Consider the following 15719-nt stretch of genomic DNA (forward strand, 5'->3'; position numbering starts at 1 on the left):
TCTCTCTCTCTCTCTCTCTCTCTCTCTCTCTCTCTCTCTCTGCCTTTCTTTCCATTTGCCACCAAACATCAAAGAATCATCTTTATATAGTATGAGCTTTTTTACCACCACCAACTGCAACCAAATGGCAGGTAAACCTAAGAGCCTAAGAATGACAATGCCGTGGACCTCCCCTTCCTCCCCCAGCCCTGCTTCCAGCCCAGCCCTCACAGTCATTCTGGAAAGCAGCCCTGTGCAGATACAGTACAGCCTGGCCACTCACTCTCTAGCTGTGGCCTACTCACTACCAAAGTCTTTGGTGTTGCGAGATGGGTCAACATCAGAAAATGATACGATTGTATCAGTGGAAAAGATATCAAAGAGGATACATTACTAGCTACTTTACCTCTGTCCCCTAAGGATCTCAGAACCCATCTACTGACTCACAGCTAAAAGCTTTTATATGCTCATCTCCTCCATGTGAGTGTGAGTTCTTTGAGAGCTTTTGTATCTCCAGTGCTTTGCACATAGTAAGTGCTTTTTCATTTGTTAATTTGTTCATTCATTCGTCCATCCATCCATCCATCCATCCATCCAGCCAGCCAGCCAGCCAGCCAGCCAGCCAACCAGCCAGCCAGCCATCCAGCCAGCCATCCAGCCATCCATCCATCCATTCATTCATCTGATCTGGCTCAACAATCCCTAAGCCTTTTCAACTTGGTTTTCTATTCCTCTACTTAGACTTCTTTCTTAAAGGTCACTAGTGACCACACTCAATCACACCACCCTTGGTCACTTCTCTTACTTTTTAACCTTCTCCAGTTCCTGATAGTCATAGTACGATAGGCAGTCAGCCCATAAGCATTTGTGAGGTGCTCACTCTTTCCAGGCACTGCTAACTGTTGAGGACACAAAGAACCATAGATCACATATGTTGAGTTTTAAGGGACCTTAGAGGTCCTTTGGAAGGCAGCTCGGTGCCACAGTGGACAGAGCTCTTGACCCAGAATCAGGGAGACTCATCTTCCTGAATTCAAATCCAGCCTCAGGATATGTACCAGTTGTGTGACCTTGGGCAAGTCAGTTCACCCTGTTTGCCTCAGTTTCCTCATCTGTCAAATGGACTGGAGAAGGAAATGGCAAACCACTCGAGTATCTTTGCCAAGAAAACTCCAAACAGGGCCTCAACAACAACAACGAGATCATATAGTCCAGTGCTTCCTAAAGGGTTTAAACTCACAGTTTAAGAAGCATTGAAGGGGGTCATGAGTAGACAAAGTTTAAGAAGCCCTGAATTGTTATACTCTAACCACCTCATTTTACAGACAGGGTAAGTGCTTTGGTCCAAGGTCACCCAGCAAGTGTCTAAGAGAGAATTGAGATCCGAGCCTTCCTGTCTCCAGGCCCAGTGCTGTGCTGTCCACAGCCTCTCAGGGACTCTCTCCTCTGTCCCTCTTCTTCAGTGGCTGCTCTTTCTGCTTCTGTCAATGTCAGCCTCCTTTCCTGCTCTGTCCTTGGCCTTCTCATTTCTCTCTAAATCAGGCCTGCACAACTTGGAGCCCACTGAAGGGCCTTAGAAAACATCCCCTACGTACTTTGTGGCAGCCCAAAATCTTCAGCGTGCCGGGGCCATAAGCAGCCCCTGGGAGGCCAGTTGTTCAGGCCTGTGCTGTAATGTCACCAACGTCTCAACTTTATCAACCTGAATGTGAAAGATTGCACAATTGAGCTCTTGTGTTTAAACCTACCTCCCTGAGGGCCAGCACCTCATTTGTAACTCCCTGATGGAAAAGGCAGCATGGCCCTGGCTCTGGGGTCAGAGGACCCAAGTCTAATCCCCAGGTCTGCCACTAACCACCTGCCTTACCTTGGGGAAGTCACTTAAACTTTCTGTGCCTCACTTTCCTCATCTGTAAAATGAGGAGAACCTCCAAGGTCCCTTCCAGTCCCCACCTGCATGTACTGCTGATACCTCAAACCCAATATGATCCTAAGCAAACTCTCTCTCTGGGTAAAATGAGCTCCTTTGTTAGACTGCCCTTTCTTTGTGGAGGAAAACCCCAGGAACAGAAGTGATTTAATTCTGCCAATGCTCCCCCTCCTTGCCTCTGCCTCCTGGCTTTCCTGGCTTCCCATCAAGACTCAGCTCAAACCCCACCTTTTGCAAGAAGCCTTTCCTGACTCCCCTCCCTGGACTGCTAGTGTCTCCCCTCAGAGATTACCTGCCATTTTACATTGTATGTATCGTGTATGCATGGGCTTTTAAAAAAGTGTTGTCTCCCCCACTGAGGATAGGGACTGTGATATTTGTCTTCCTTTGTATCCTCAGTGCTCAGCATAGTGGCTGGAACATAGACTCATTGACCGACTGACAAGGCCTGGAGCTAGCCTGGGTGAGTGACTCCTGCACTGGACAGAAGGCTAGGCTGGATGGCTCTGAAGAAACCTCCCAGTGTTGAGATACTCAAACTCTAAGCTGTCTTGAATTTTTCTCTGATTATTTCATGTCTCTCAAAACTTGATTATAAATGTCGCCCGAGGGTTTTTGGGCCTTGTCATTCTCCTGTGTGCTCAGAGAACACACATGCACGGTGACTGACTGAATTACATACTGTCTGTCCTCCTCCACAGCCCAGCGAAGGCTCTTTGTCTGGAAAAATTCTCACAGTGGGACCAATATAAACATTTAGAAGAAAATTTGGAGTTGGTATCCACATGAAGACATAGCTGCCCACAGTAGTTCATTCTGGTGCTTCTCAGAGCTGTGTCGAGACAGCCTTCAAGAATCTGCTGAAATGTGGGGTGAAGGACCACTGTTGCCATTCAGGGAGGGAACTCTCTGGGCAGCCCTCTGTAATGGCAAGCACAGAAGTAGTCCACACCTTGTTTCAGCTATTGAATTAACACTTTGTTTCAGTTCAAGTTTCTTTTGAGACTTGTATCAAGTCTGTTAAGAAACAGAACATGTGAACCCCACAACTTGTGAACCCTAGAACTCATGAACTCCTGTAATAGGAAGTGGAGGAGCTAATGACTATATATATATATATATGGAGAATTTCCATGTTAGAGACAAGAATAACTGAAAAGAGGACTCTCATAGTAACAGAGTCAAGAAGGAGAAAGCTTGTGGTATCCCGGCACCCTGTTTGTCTGCTCTGTCTGTGTTGATGTTTGTTTGTGATGCTTTGTACAGAAGCCCTGGGACCTTACTGGAAGCCCTGAAAGAGGATTTTCTGGTTGTATGTTTACAGAAGTCCTGGAGGAGGGTTTTAGAGGTCCTGGGACTTTGCTGGTGATTTGTGCTGACCTCTTGGACCTTGTTTGTGAGTCTGTGTTGATTTCTAAGTTGATGATTTGTGTTGAGTTCTCAGACCTTGTTGGTGGGTCTGAGTTGATTTCACATGCAGATATTGAATTGATGATGGTGCTGGCAATGTGTATGGATATTATCATGGCTCTGTCAAGCTTTGTCTTCCCAGAAACAGAAACTGTGAAGAACTTGAAGTGGACTGGACACTGTGACCTTCAATATGGAATGGGAACTGGACGAAGAACTGGACAAGGAGCTGGACAAGGAACTGGGAGCTGCCTGCCTTTGAACCCAGGTGACAGTTGGAGCTGGGACCATGGAAGAGGAACAATGGAAACTGAGAGCCAGCCTCGAGTCAAGCTGAAAGACTTTACTTGGATACTGTGTACTGACTGAGAAGATTATGATTTACTGTGACCTAGGGGTGGAGAACTTTGAATTTTGTACTTTGTGAAGGAATTAAGAATTTTGTGATTGACTAAATGAAAGTACTTTATTTAAAACTATGTGACCACTTTGGTGAAAACTATGTGGCCATTTTAGTGATAAGCTGTTGAGTTGTGACATGGTGAATGCTGTATTTTGATTTTCTGTGATAAGTTGTAACACTGTGAATGCTGTACCTTGATTTTCTATGAATTTTTGTTCTGATTTGTTATTGAATAGAGAGTTCACTCTACTATATAATCAGAATCTTGAAAGCTGTTCACAGCAGCAGTCCTCTGAAAAGCTGCTTGTGCGTGGCTTTACACCCTCCTCTGAGAGGCTTCCCAAGTTAGACCTTCATTGCCATCTGATATCACTACCTTAAGGCAGGTAGTGACACAGACAGTCCTGATAAAAGGAACTGGGTTGTGGGGAAGACCACAATCCCTCCTCATTTATATCCATTAATTCATTTGATCTTCACTAAAACCTGGGGAGGTTGGCGAGAAAGGCAGGGGATATTTTCAGGGGCCCTGGGTTCTAATCCTGTCTCTGACATTACCTGTGTGACTTTGGGTAGTAACCACTGATGACATCTGAGCAGAGGAGAGACATGACCAAACACTAATTTAGGAAGCTCACTCTGGTGGCTAGAGAGATGACATGACCAGTTAGGAGGCTACTACAGTAAGCCAGGTGTGAGGCAAGGAGGACCTGGGGCCTCTGATAATGAGAAAACAGAGGACAGAGCCATTTTGGCTACATAAACAAAAATGAAAAAGGATTGATGGTGGCTGGTAATTGATGTGGATGTCAGTCAGTTGATAAACATTTATTAAGCACCTACCATGTACCAGCACTGTGCTAAGTTCTAGGGATACAAATTGAGGCAAAAAGACAGTCTCTACCCTCAAGGAGCTCACAGATGTGAGGATTGGAAATGAGCCTTAGTGACCAGCACTCACCAGGTGCCAACGAGACAAAGAGAATGAAGCCTGGGGACCACACATGGGGCGCCAGGCTGAGATGCTGGGCTATGATAGCAGCATGATGAGGAGGGGCTCTGTGGGCCTGTTGGCAGCAGGGAACCTCTTTGCATCCCACCTACCTCTCTCTTGTTCCGCAGCTTCACTGAGATCTGGAAGTTTCAGGCCAACCAAGTTCTGACTCCTCATCAGGATGTGTTCCTAGGCAGAAGGAAAAGACAGTATTCTTAGAGAGTTTGGCTTAGCTGGGTGTTGTCTACCCACCACACTATATCGTGTCTCTGCCGCCTTAAGCCCATTATTTGAACAGACTTTTATTGTTGGTGCTTGTCCTTCATTCCTGAAGAGGACCAGTGACATCACAAGGGGGAAGTCTTGAATTGCGTGTGGATCGGATTTAAGTGAGGCAGAGCGTGCAAAGTCAGTGTCACAGTGTCTAAAGTCCAGTGTCCAGGAGCTCCATACTCCCCAACCCTGGGCCTGGACTAGTCACCTGTGTAGGTACAGAAGGGCAAAGAACAGGATCGTGTGCCCAGGAGCCAAGGGATGTGGGATGGTGCGGTAATTTAACCTGAGGACAAATCAGCAGGGGACCATTCGAAGGCCAGGATTCCTCTGTTTGCCTCTCACATCTCTGGGGATGAAGGGGAAACTCCAGTTTGGCAGTTCCCATCCAAACCTGGTTTCCCTCTCTCTCTTTGAACATCAGTCATACTGAAGCCTAGGGGCGAGGGTGGGAGTTATTATGGAAGAAGAAAAAAGGAGCTATGGGAGATTGTCTCCCCCATCACTGGATACCTCCAATTTCTCTACCCTAAAAGCAGAGAGAAGCAGCTCTTCCTAAGGGGTCCTGTGCTCAGATCCGATTGTAAAGGCTTTTCTTTGGAAGGAATTCTGCACATCTAAGAGGGTGGAGGCACTGGCTTGAAGTTACTTAAGTACCTCCGAAAGCCTTTCTGGCTCCAGAGTCCTATGATTCTGTGACCCCAGAAGCCGGGCTCAGATGTCAGGAAGGGAATGTTATATGAACTCCAGTGACTGTTCTGGAGAGAGTTTTAGACAGTTTGTTGATAGATCACCAGGAAGGAAAGGATTCTTGGAACTCGGAGGGAGGCAGGGTTATTTCATCCCTGGCCATGACAGTACTTAGGACTGACAAGGTATTTAGTCATCTGGTTCCTGTTTACATGTCACATACTGTACGTGGAAACCAGGAAGCCAGGCAGCCTGAAGCATGCAGGGCTGGCCTCTTCCAGAAGATTCACTTATATGTGAATAACACACCTTCCTCATGGAACACCTGGAGTGCTGGCTTGTACAATCGCTGCCTGTCGGTCCATCAACAAGCATTTATTGAGCATTTCTCTGTGCCAGAGTCTGTTCTAAATGCGGGGGATACTAAGAAAGACTGTGGTGAGGTGCACAGAGTTCCTGAAGCCCACAAGAACCGGCCAGCTGAGGGCCCTCTCCAGCCTGCCCCTTTCCACTCCTCTGCCCTTGCGGATCAGAAGCCAGCCCGTTCCAGAACTGAGCCTTCCTTCCTTGGACCCTAGGAAGGACCTTCGTTGTAGCTCTCCCCATTTTACTTGGCCAGTTTTATTTAGAGCAGAGGTATTTGTGTTTTTGTCTTTTCTCTCCCCTGACCCTCCTCAGTAAATAACGATGACAGCAATAACAGCTCCCATTTATAACTCTTTGGGGTTTACAAAGACCTTTGTGTGCTGTCTCATTTGATCCTCATTACAACCCCGGGAAGCATGGTATTATCCTCATTTTACAGATGAGGAAATTGAGATTCAGAGAAGTTAAGTGATCTGCCAGTAAGTGTCTGAGATGGGATTTGATCTCAGGTCTTCCTGACTCCAAGTGCAATGTTCTAGCTACTGTGCCTTAGGGCAGATTGTAATTTTTCACCTTTATATCACCTGGGCAGCCTTGATACAGTCACTAGACATCTCAGATCAAGTCCCTCATACATACAACACCTCTCAGTGTCCCAGGCAAGGCTCTCAGGGTGGGAAGAGCAATGAGCGATCTCCTTCAGTGGGGGGGTGTCTACACTAGGGGTTCCCAACTTAGATGCAATCACAGACCTGGTCCAAAATTTCAGTACCTAGAACAACCCTCTGCATATAATAAGCCCTTACCAATGTTTATTGGATCAGATAGAATAATAATAATTATCATTAATTATAATTCCATGATACCTCTCAATAATATGATAATGATAATTATATTAATGAGAAGTAACATGGAATAAAGGCTGGAAAAGCCAGCCTCAGAGTCAGGGAGACCTGGGTCTAAGCCCCACTTCTGACACAATCTGGTTGTGTTACCTTAGGCAAATTATTTAGCCTCTCAGTTCACTAAGCAAGTCTATAAGACTAGAAGCCGCAGAGACCATGTTAGTCTGCATTGGTAGAGGGAGCTTCCTAACCAGAGCCCAATCTCCCCTCCTCCCCCCAAATTATTATTTTGAAGGCTTGCCCTGCATGGCAAAAAGAAGCCTCCTCAATGTCTAAGTCTAGACCCATAGTGCTATCTACTTGAGCTCAGTACAGGAGAAGTGAAGCAAGATCAGAGCATCTTAGGTTTAGAGCTGGAGGGAACCTAAGAAATCATCTAGACCATTCTCATCCTTTTGCGTGTGATGAAACTGAGGCCCAGAGAGGTTCTGTGCTTTGCCCAAGGTTATACAGATCCTAAGCAGCAAAACTAGGGTTTGACCCCATGTCCTCTGACTCCAAATCCAGTGTTCTTTCCATGATATTAGGGCTAGCCCACTTTGTTCCTAGGGCTAGCCCACTTTGCTGCTAAGGCTAGCCCTCTTTGTTTCCAGGGCTAGCCCACTCTTTTCCCACAAAGAACGCACCTCTCTGAGCTTGGTCAGTTTCTGCATTCGCACAGGTTGAACCTGGATCTGAAAGTCCTTGAATCCTGATAATTTGGGGAGCTTGTTGCCAGCTTTGCTGGGAAAGCGTTTCTCTTCCTCTGCAGCTGCCAGCTTGGGGATGACCTTGTCCTTTGGCCCTGGCTCCATGGGGCTACTGTCCCAGGATACCCCCCGCTGAAGAGGTGGTCGGAATCCAGAAGACTTGAGGTCAGCTTTTGAGGAGGTCTTGGAGTTTAGTGGCTCCCAGGCTGGGCCTTTTCCCTGGGCTCCTTGCGGAGTTGGCCCTGGGCCCTGGAGGTTGCTTTTCAGGAGAGGGTCACTTTCCTTGGGTTTCTTAAGAAGTGGCTTCCCTGGGTCTTTTTCACTAGCACCTGTAGGGCTGTTGAGGGACATTTTCCCTCCACCACTGCCAGAAGCCAGGACTTTGAGTGTAGTGTTCTCTATGTGTTTAAGGGGATCAAAATTTTCTTTTTGTTCAGATAACGTCTCTTTGGATTTCTCAACACTGGGAGAGCGAGGAGCCAGACGTCCCTGAGACACCTTCCTTTGGTCATTCTGCTTTCGGTCTGTTAGCCCCTTGGTGGTGTTCTAAAAGAAGAAGGCCATGATTAGACAAGTAGGCACAACTGATTCCAGGACAAGAGGGAGCATTCCTAGCTGTGGGATAAGAGAATTACTTAGCCTCTCTTAGCCTCAATGTCCTCATCTGTAGAATGGGCATAAAAAATAAACTGTAGGTTTAGAGCTAGACAGGAACTTATGGGTCACCTAGTCCAGTCTAGTCTAGTCTAGTCTCTTCATTTTTGTAATTGCAGAAACAGAGGACCAGCAAGATTTGACCATGGCTATGCAGGTGTTAAGAAACCTAGCTAGAATGTGAATTCAGGTTTTCTGACGCCCAATACAGCCCAGAAACAGAGAGGGGGATTTCAATTTGGATCTTAAAACCAACAAATAAATTCTGATACTGATGAAGGGGAGGACCTACATTCTTACCTCTTCCCCACCAGAAACTTGGACTATGACCCTGGAACCAGGACTCTTATAAGTAAGGTTTCACCGGAGACCTAACTTCCTGCCAAGCTTGGCTCCTGACTTTTGGCATCATCATTAAAGATAACAGGGAGGGCTGGCCAATTTCTAGCATCCCACCACACACAGTATCCCCTTCTTTCCCACCAAATGCTGTCCAGTGGATGGGCATCACCAGCATCTTCCTCTTGTGGGTGGAAACCACTGGGCCCTGCACACAGAATGTTAAAACTGAGTAGGAAAAGTAAACTCACAGGTAGGTCAAGGTGAAATGATGGCTCATCTCCCTTCTGCAAGCAATAAATAAACCCAAATTAGATATTGTAAATTAAGCATTCCTTCTTGAAATGTTGGCCTCTTAGTTGAAACAAAACAGATGGATTTAACTATGTAAATATAAAGAGATTTTGCAAAATAGAAACCAATGTAGCAAAAATGACCATACTCTTAAACCCAACAAGTTCATTGCTAGGACTTTATCCCGAAAATATAAAAAGAAAGAGAGGACCTATATATAGAGAGAGTCAAAACTGCTTTCTTTGTAGTAGCAAAAAGTTGGGAGGTGCCCTCTATGTCCAAAGGTTAGAAAATAGTTAAGTTAATTATGGCATATTTACATAATGAAATATTAAGATACCATAAAACTTTATGAAGCACACACAGAGGAATAGGGAAAGACACTCAGGTGATGATGTCAAGGAAAATTGTTAGAACCATATCTATATAGACACTGATTATAATTATATAGAAAAAAAGAGAGAGGGAGACAAGAGAGAAAACTAGCCAATGGAGCTTCAGCTAGACCTGGAATAGCACATAGAACAAAATAACTATTTTTGCTTATTTGTTAATTCATTTGGTTCTATCTTGTTAAAAATTAGAGCCTCTGCATAATCAATCAAAGCACATTAAAATGTAAGATTTTGCCCTTCATTTTATTTTTTTTTTAAGCAGTTGGGATTAAGTAACTTGCCCAAGGTTACACGGCCAGTTTGTGTGTGTGTTAAGTATCTGAGGCCGGAACCGATCCCAGGTCCTCCCAACTCTGGGGCCAGTGCTCTTACTCACTGTGCCACCTAGCCGCCCCTTGCCCTTCATTTAAAAAAATATTTACTTCTGTGTTTTGTGGATGCTAATGAAGAATGTGATAAAAAGTTTAAAAAATTAAAGATGACATATTTCAAATCAGGAGAATAAAAAAAATCTATCTGATAATGGTAAATTTATCTGATAAAAATTTGCTGTCTAGAATTTGTAAGTACCAGCCACAAATGTCTAAGCATAAGGCCTATTGGCCAATGGCCAAATTAACCAAGGATATGAATATCCATTTCTCAGATTCAGTCAGCCAACAAACACTTATTAAGTATCTACTGTGTGCCAGGCACTGGGTTCAGTTCTGGAGATGTAAAGACAGTCCTTCCTCTGGGACCTCACATTCCAAAGGAGGAGATAACACATATAATAACAAGCTGCAAATGAGAGAATGTTCAGACAGAGTAGATGGAAATAATCTCAGCAGTATCTGGGGGGCCAAAATTGTCCCTCTTCACTTGAAAAAGTATTAAAACTCTACTAATCAGAGAAATGCAAATCAACACAACAGTGAGGTAGTTTGTGCCCATCAAATTGGTAAAAATTGTCAAAAATGACAAAGATCCAGTGGTTATAAAAGTTAGTGGTAAGTGGAATCCCATGGTAAAAGTGCAAAGGGTAAGCTAGCATCCAGCATCTTCAGTGAATCCAAGTCACCTGGCTCAAAGGCATGGCATCTCCATGTACTGAAAGGACTGGAAGATAGAATTGCTGGGGCGCTGCCATCTTGGAGAAATTTTGGATGTCAGGAGAGGTGCCATGAGAATGAAGGAGATAGGCAAAGAGTGTGCCAACTTTCAAAACATGGAAGAGTTTGGAATATACCAACTCTAGACTACTGAGTTTGATTTCAATTTCAGGCAAAATCTAGAATATACTGTCAAAGGGGATGGTTTGTAAACACTTAGAAAAGGAAGTAGTATCCACTGAAAGCTAGCATCATATCTTCAAAAACAAGCTATGCCAGAATAAGCTCATTTCTTCTTATGATTGGGTAACTAGACTGTAAGATAAAGACAAAACTATAAACGTAAGGTCATGGTGCACTTAGATTTAAGCCAAGCATTTGATAATTATCATGTATCCTTGGGGACAAGATGGAGATAAATTAGACAGTAATATATAATAAATAATAAAACTAGTTGAATGACTGGGACCCAAAGGATAGTCATCAGTGACTTTGTCAGCTTGAATGGAGGTCTCTGACAGAGTGCCCCAGGGTTCTGTGCTTGGCCCTAAGCTGTTCAACATTTTAAAGTCAGTGACTTGAATGAAGACATATGCTTGTCAGCACTGCAGATATAATTAAGCTGAGGGGAATAGCTAGATGACAAATCTTGGAGGCAAAAAGATATTTTATGGGCTAGAACATTGGACTGAATTGAATAGGATGAAATTTAATAGACATAAATGCAAAGTCACTTACTTGGGTTAAAAAAATCAATTGCATAGGAATGTGTTGGGACAAATATGACTAGACTGCACAGTTCTTGTGAAAAAGACTTGGGGGGCTTTAGTGGACCACAAGCTCAATATGGGGCAACAATGTGACATAGCAGCCCAAAAAACGTAATGCTGCCCCAGGCTACACCAAAAGAGGCATCATGTCCAGAACCAGGGAGGCCATATTTCTGTCATGTTGTGCCCTGGTCATCATTCTAGGAACAAGATAGACTCCAGAATATATTCAGAGAAAGATAACCTTCCTGGTGAGAGGCTTTAAGGTCCTAACATAGTAGGATAAGTTGAAGAAACCAATGAAGACTCAGGAAGGACAGGATAATTTCAGTGTTTGAAGGACTGGCATATGGAAGGATTATCCTTATTCTTCTAGGCCCCAGAAGGCAGACCTAGAAAAGTAACGTATGGAAGTTGCGGGAAAGAAGATGTAGGTTCAATATCAGGAAAATCTTCCTAACAATTGGAGTTCCTCTCAAAATGGAATGGGCTGCCTGGGGAGGTAGGGAGCTCCCCCTCATTTGGAATCTTTAAGCAGAGGGTCTATGAACACTTAAGGTCAGGCATATTGTAGAATGAATTTCTGCTCAGATACAGGTCAAACTAGATGGCTTCTGACCCTGGATTCTAATAATTGGTATAATTATTTTTAATTGCAATAAGAGATATAAAACTGAAGCTACCCTTAGACCCAGGGACCCTCCAAATAGGACTCTAGTAGGGAGAAGTCTGCTGGAGTCTGGGGATCTGGACTTAAATCCCAGTTCTGTTTTTTATTTCCTGGGTGACTTTAGGCATATCAGTACTTCTCCAAGCCTCAATTTTCCCATCTGTAAAATGTCAACTCCCAATGCCTTTTAATTCTAGCACCTTTTCTCTCTTATTCCCTAGTCATCCTGTCTATGTCCTAGCTTATCTGCACATGTGTTTGCTTGTTGTCTCTCTCTTTAAATTATGAGCTCCTTGAAAGCAAGGACTGTCTCTTGTCACTTTTTGTATCCCCCGGACTTAGCACAGTGCCTGGCACTGTGTTTATAGACTGACTGGCCAGCTGACTAAAATGAGGAAGGATAGGACTAGATAACTTTTAAAGCTTTTTCCTATTCTAGAAACCTATGTCCTATTCTGGGATGGGAGGGGGCACCTATCTGATTTATTAGTACAAAGATAGTTAAAGCTGTTTTAACAGAAAGAAAAAACAAATAAATCCTGGAAAGATATTTGCCTAGGGCCACAGGAATGGTATATTAACAGAATGAAATGTGGCAGGGTCATAAGACTTGACAAATGGGAAGAAGGAGAAATATGAATAAATTCATGAGATGAAACAGGACAAAGGCCAGCAGAATCCAAAGAACAGCAGACATATTGGGATGCATGGTAGTGTGGGGACTGTGGAGAGCTCACTGGACCCAGAGGCGGAAAACCTGGGTTCTAATTCTGGCTTCAACCCTTTCTAGCTGCGGGACTGGTGTTAAGCAGCTTCATTTCTCTGAGGTTCAGTTTACTAATTTATCAAGTAGAGAAAAAAATATTTGCACAATCCACCCCTATCTCACAAAGTTGTCTTGAGGAAAGTGCAAGGCAGTATCATCGAGTCACAGATTTAGAGCTGGAAGGGGTGTGTGACACCAGGTAGTGTCACACACTACATACATTTTACAGATGAGGAAACTGAGGCCCAGAGAATTGAAATGATTTAGGATCAAGAGGCCAGAGATCTAGAGATCAGAAGCCTTCTAGTCTCACCTCCTCATCTTACAGGTAAAGAAACTGAGGCCCAGGGAGAAGAAGTGATTTGTTCAAAGTCATGCAAAGTAAGTGACAGGCAGAATGTGAAACTGGGCCACTGGCTCCATATTAAGTGCTCTCTCCACTGTACCACAAAGTCTTTTTCATGTGTATGTGCATGTATGTGCACATGCATGTATATATGTACGCATACATGCATATGTGTGCAGGCTTGTATATGAGTGTTCATATACATGTATGGACATGTGTGCATGCAAGGCATTATACGAATGTGCATGTACATATACGCAATGCACGTATACACATACATGTGCATATGTGCAAGGTATACATATATGTTAGTGTGTATATCCACGTGTATGTGTATGTGTGTGCACATGCGTATTTTGTATATGTGTGTGCAAATGCATATGTAGGCAATGTATGTCTGCATGTGCGTATGTACACACATGTACATGTGTGCATATGTTTATTGCATTGTGCACACGTGTATGTGCTGCATAAATATATGTGCATGTGTGTATTGCATGAATATGTGGTTGCATGTGTGTGCAGAATATGTATATGTGCATGTGTGTACATGTCTAGGTACATGCATGTGAGTGTATGTGTGTACATGTCTATGTGCATGTGTGTATGGGGTATGTGTATGTGCACGTGTATTGTGTATGTATGTGCATGTGTATATGTAAGTATGTGTATGTGTGTATATACTACACACACATAGAGAGACACATGTACATGTGTATATATACAATTTAAGCACAGAGGTCTACATCAATGCAAGCTATTATTATTCCCACGATTCTGGGTGCCCCCACTGCTGGCTGATCTCAGGACCCCTCCCCAGTGTCCAGTGTGTTCAGGGCAGGGGTTGTTGGAGCCGGCTAGGATTATTAAATTTTCAGTGTAAGAATTAATATCTCAGTAATTGGTTAATGCTCTAAATCAGGCCTTTAGGTATTGTTTTGTTGATTGTCCAAACTTAAAGTGCTAGAGAAAATGTTAATGATGCAAATAAAACTTAAAAGTGTGTTTAGCAAACATTTATTAAACATGCATTTTCTGAAGAGCCTGTTAAACCTTTACCAGCATACTGCTGGTTCAGGGGCTGAGTAGTTCATCAGTGTGAACTCTATTCTGGGTTGAGAACTTTGTAACATTCTGTGTCTAACAAAAGGCTAGTATTCTTACTTGTAGTGGAGATCCTGGCCCAGGAAGCGAGGCAGCACACACTTCAGAACCTGGAAGAGCAAAGAGGACAGGGAGCTGGGAAGGTACAGCCCAGCCAGGGGCAGTTTCCCCTGTAGGGTAATGCGATGTCTGCTTTCTGGCTCATAGCTGCAGCTAAGCCAGGGGTGCCTGTGCTGCCTAGGACAGAGGCATCAGATCCATAGAATCTCATCCCCAAACCATCACAGACACGTTTTGCCTCCTGAGTATCCTGGTGTGGTAGAATGTTCTGGAGGTGCTGTCTTCTGGCTGAGAAGAGCTTGGTACATGCTGACGGATTTAGGGGACTTTCTTAGGCCCTGTCTAGAGTCAGCAGAGAAAGGGATAGAGTATGAACTTGGAGTAAAGACCTGCACCTCTGACACTTAGGAGCTGTGTGAAGCTAAGCTGAATGAATGAATGAGAAGCATGTATTAAACATCTCCCTGCTCCAGCCACCCTGATGGGTGCAGGGGAGAGAAAGCAATAGTGAGACAGTCTGTGCCCTCAAGGAGCTCCCATTCTAATGGGGGAGGCAAACCTTTCAGGTTTCTTATGGTTGATGTTGCTATGATTATCCTGTGATGGGCTGAGGTATTACCAAAAGGGGAATTCCCACTTTGATGAAAATTGTCTCCTCATTTGCACATACGATCCATTTACATACATGGTACCAAAGAGCAGAGAACATGGCAGGTTGTCTCCTTGTCTGTCCTCGGGTTTGAAAAGGGAACCACAGGGCCAGGCCAAAGCTTCAAAGGATGCAGAGGTCGCCTGGTCCAGCCTCTCATTTTACAGATGAGGACTGTGGAGCTCAGAGAGGTTACTTGAGTTGTTACCATCACACATCTAAGTGTCCAGACAGGCTTCAAACCCAGGTCTCACTGACTCAGTCCCGTGCTCTGTCCACTGTCCCACACTGCCTCTGGTCTGGTGGAACCATCCTGTGGCTGACCCTGACTCTCCATAACCTGCTATAATGTCACTGGCTCTTTTTCACCCCAGGTCTGATCCAGCGGTCAACCTCCCTCATGTGCCCTCAAATGGAGCCCCTGCTAAAAGGAAGAGTCAGCTGACCCATTCCTGATCTGCCTTGGAATCTGGAGCTGGGGTGGAGGCGGGTGGAATCAGAAGGGGATCATGGCAGGGGCACCCAAAGAAGGACAGGAAAGCTTCCTTCTCCTCCCGCAGGTGAGAGCGAGCAGCTTGGCAGGCAGGAGGCCGGGCACACTGGCTTACAGAGCCCTGGCTTCAGTACTCAGTTCACTTTACCTGGTGGCGAGGGTGGGCTGCTCAGGGAGTTGCTCCGGGAACCTGCAGGAGAAGCCCCAGGACTGAGGTTTGGGGAAATGGCTGCAGGAACAAACACCGAAAGTCATGTCAGTCTCTCACTGGAACAGATCAGAGCATGCGTGTGTGTATGTATGTATGTATGTATATATGTACACACATGCACACATATATGTATATGCTTATTTATTTACATGTTGTCTCAAGCTCCTTGAGGCTGGGGCTGCTTCATTCCTTCTCTCTCTCTCTCTCTCTCTCTCTCTCTCTCTCTCTCTCTCTCTCT

General features: G+C 44.6%; 1 protein-coding gene across 2 annotated transcripts in view; it reads right to left on the bottom strand.

Annotated features, from left to right (window-relative positions):
* IRAG1 (inositol 1,4,5-triphosphate receptor associated 1) overlaps positions 1-15719 on the bottom strand; it is a 151475-nt gene that overhangs the window by 41548 nt on the left and 94208 nt on the right. For both annotated transcript variants that reach the window (XM_069091217.1, XM_069091216.1), the window contains 5 exons: positions 15419-15499; positions 14129-14178; positions 8884-8919; positions 7577-8185; positions 4827-4905 (listed from right to left, as the gene is read on the bottom strand). In XM_069091217.1, coding sequence (XP_068947318.1) covers positions 4827-4905; positions 7577-8185; positions 8884-8919; positions 14129-14178; positions 15419-15499 — 855 coding nt within the window. The remainder of the gene's footprint in view (positions 1-4826; positions 4906-7576; positions 8186-8883; positions 8920-14128; positions 14179-15418; positions 15500-15719) is intronic.

Source organism: Petaurus breviceps, unplaced genomic scaffold (genome assembly GCF_028583685.1).
Source record: "Petaurus breviceps papuanus isolate PSGF00001 unplaced genomic scaffold, PetGlider_PUasm1.0 188, whole genome shotgun sequence".
In the NCBI taxonomy this organism is placed as follows: domain Eukaryota; kingdom Metazoa; phylum Chordata; class Mammalia; order Diprotodontia; family Petauridae; genus Petaurus; species Petaurus breviceps.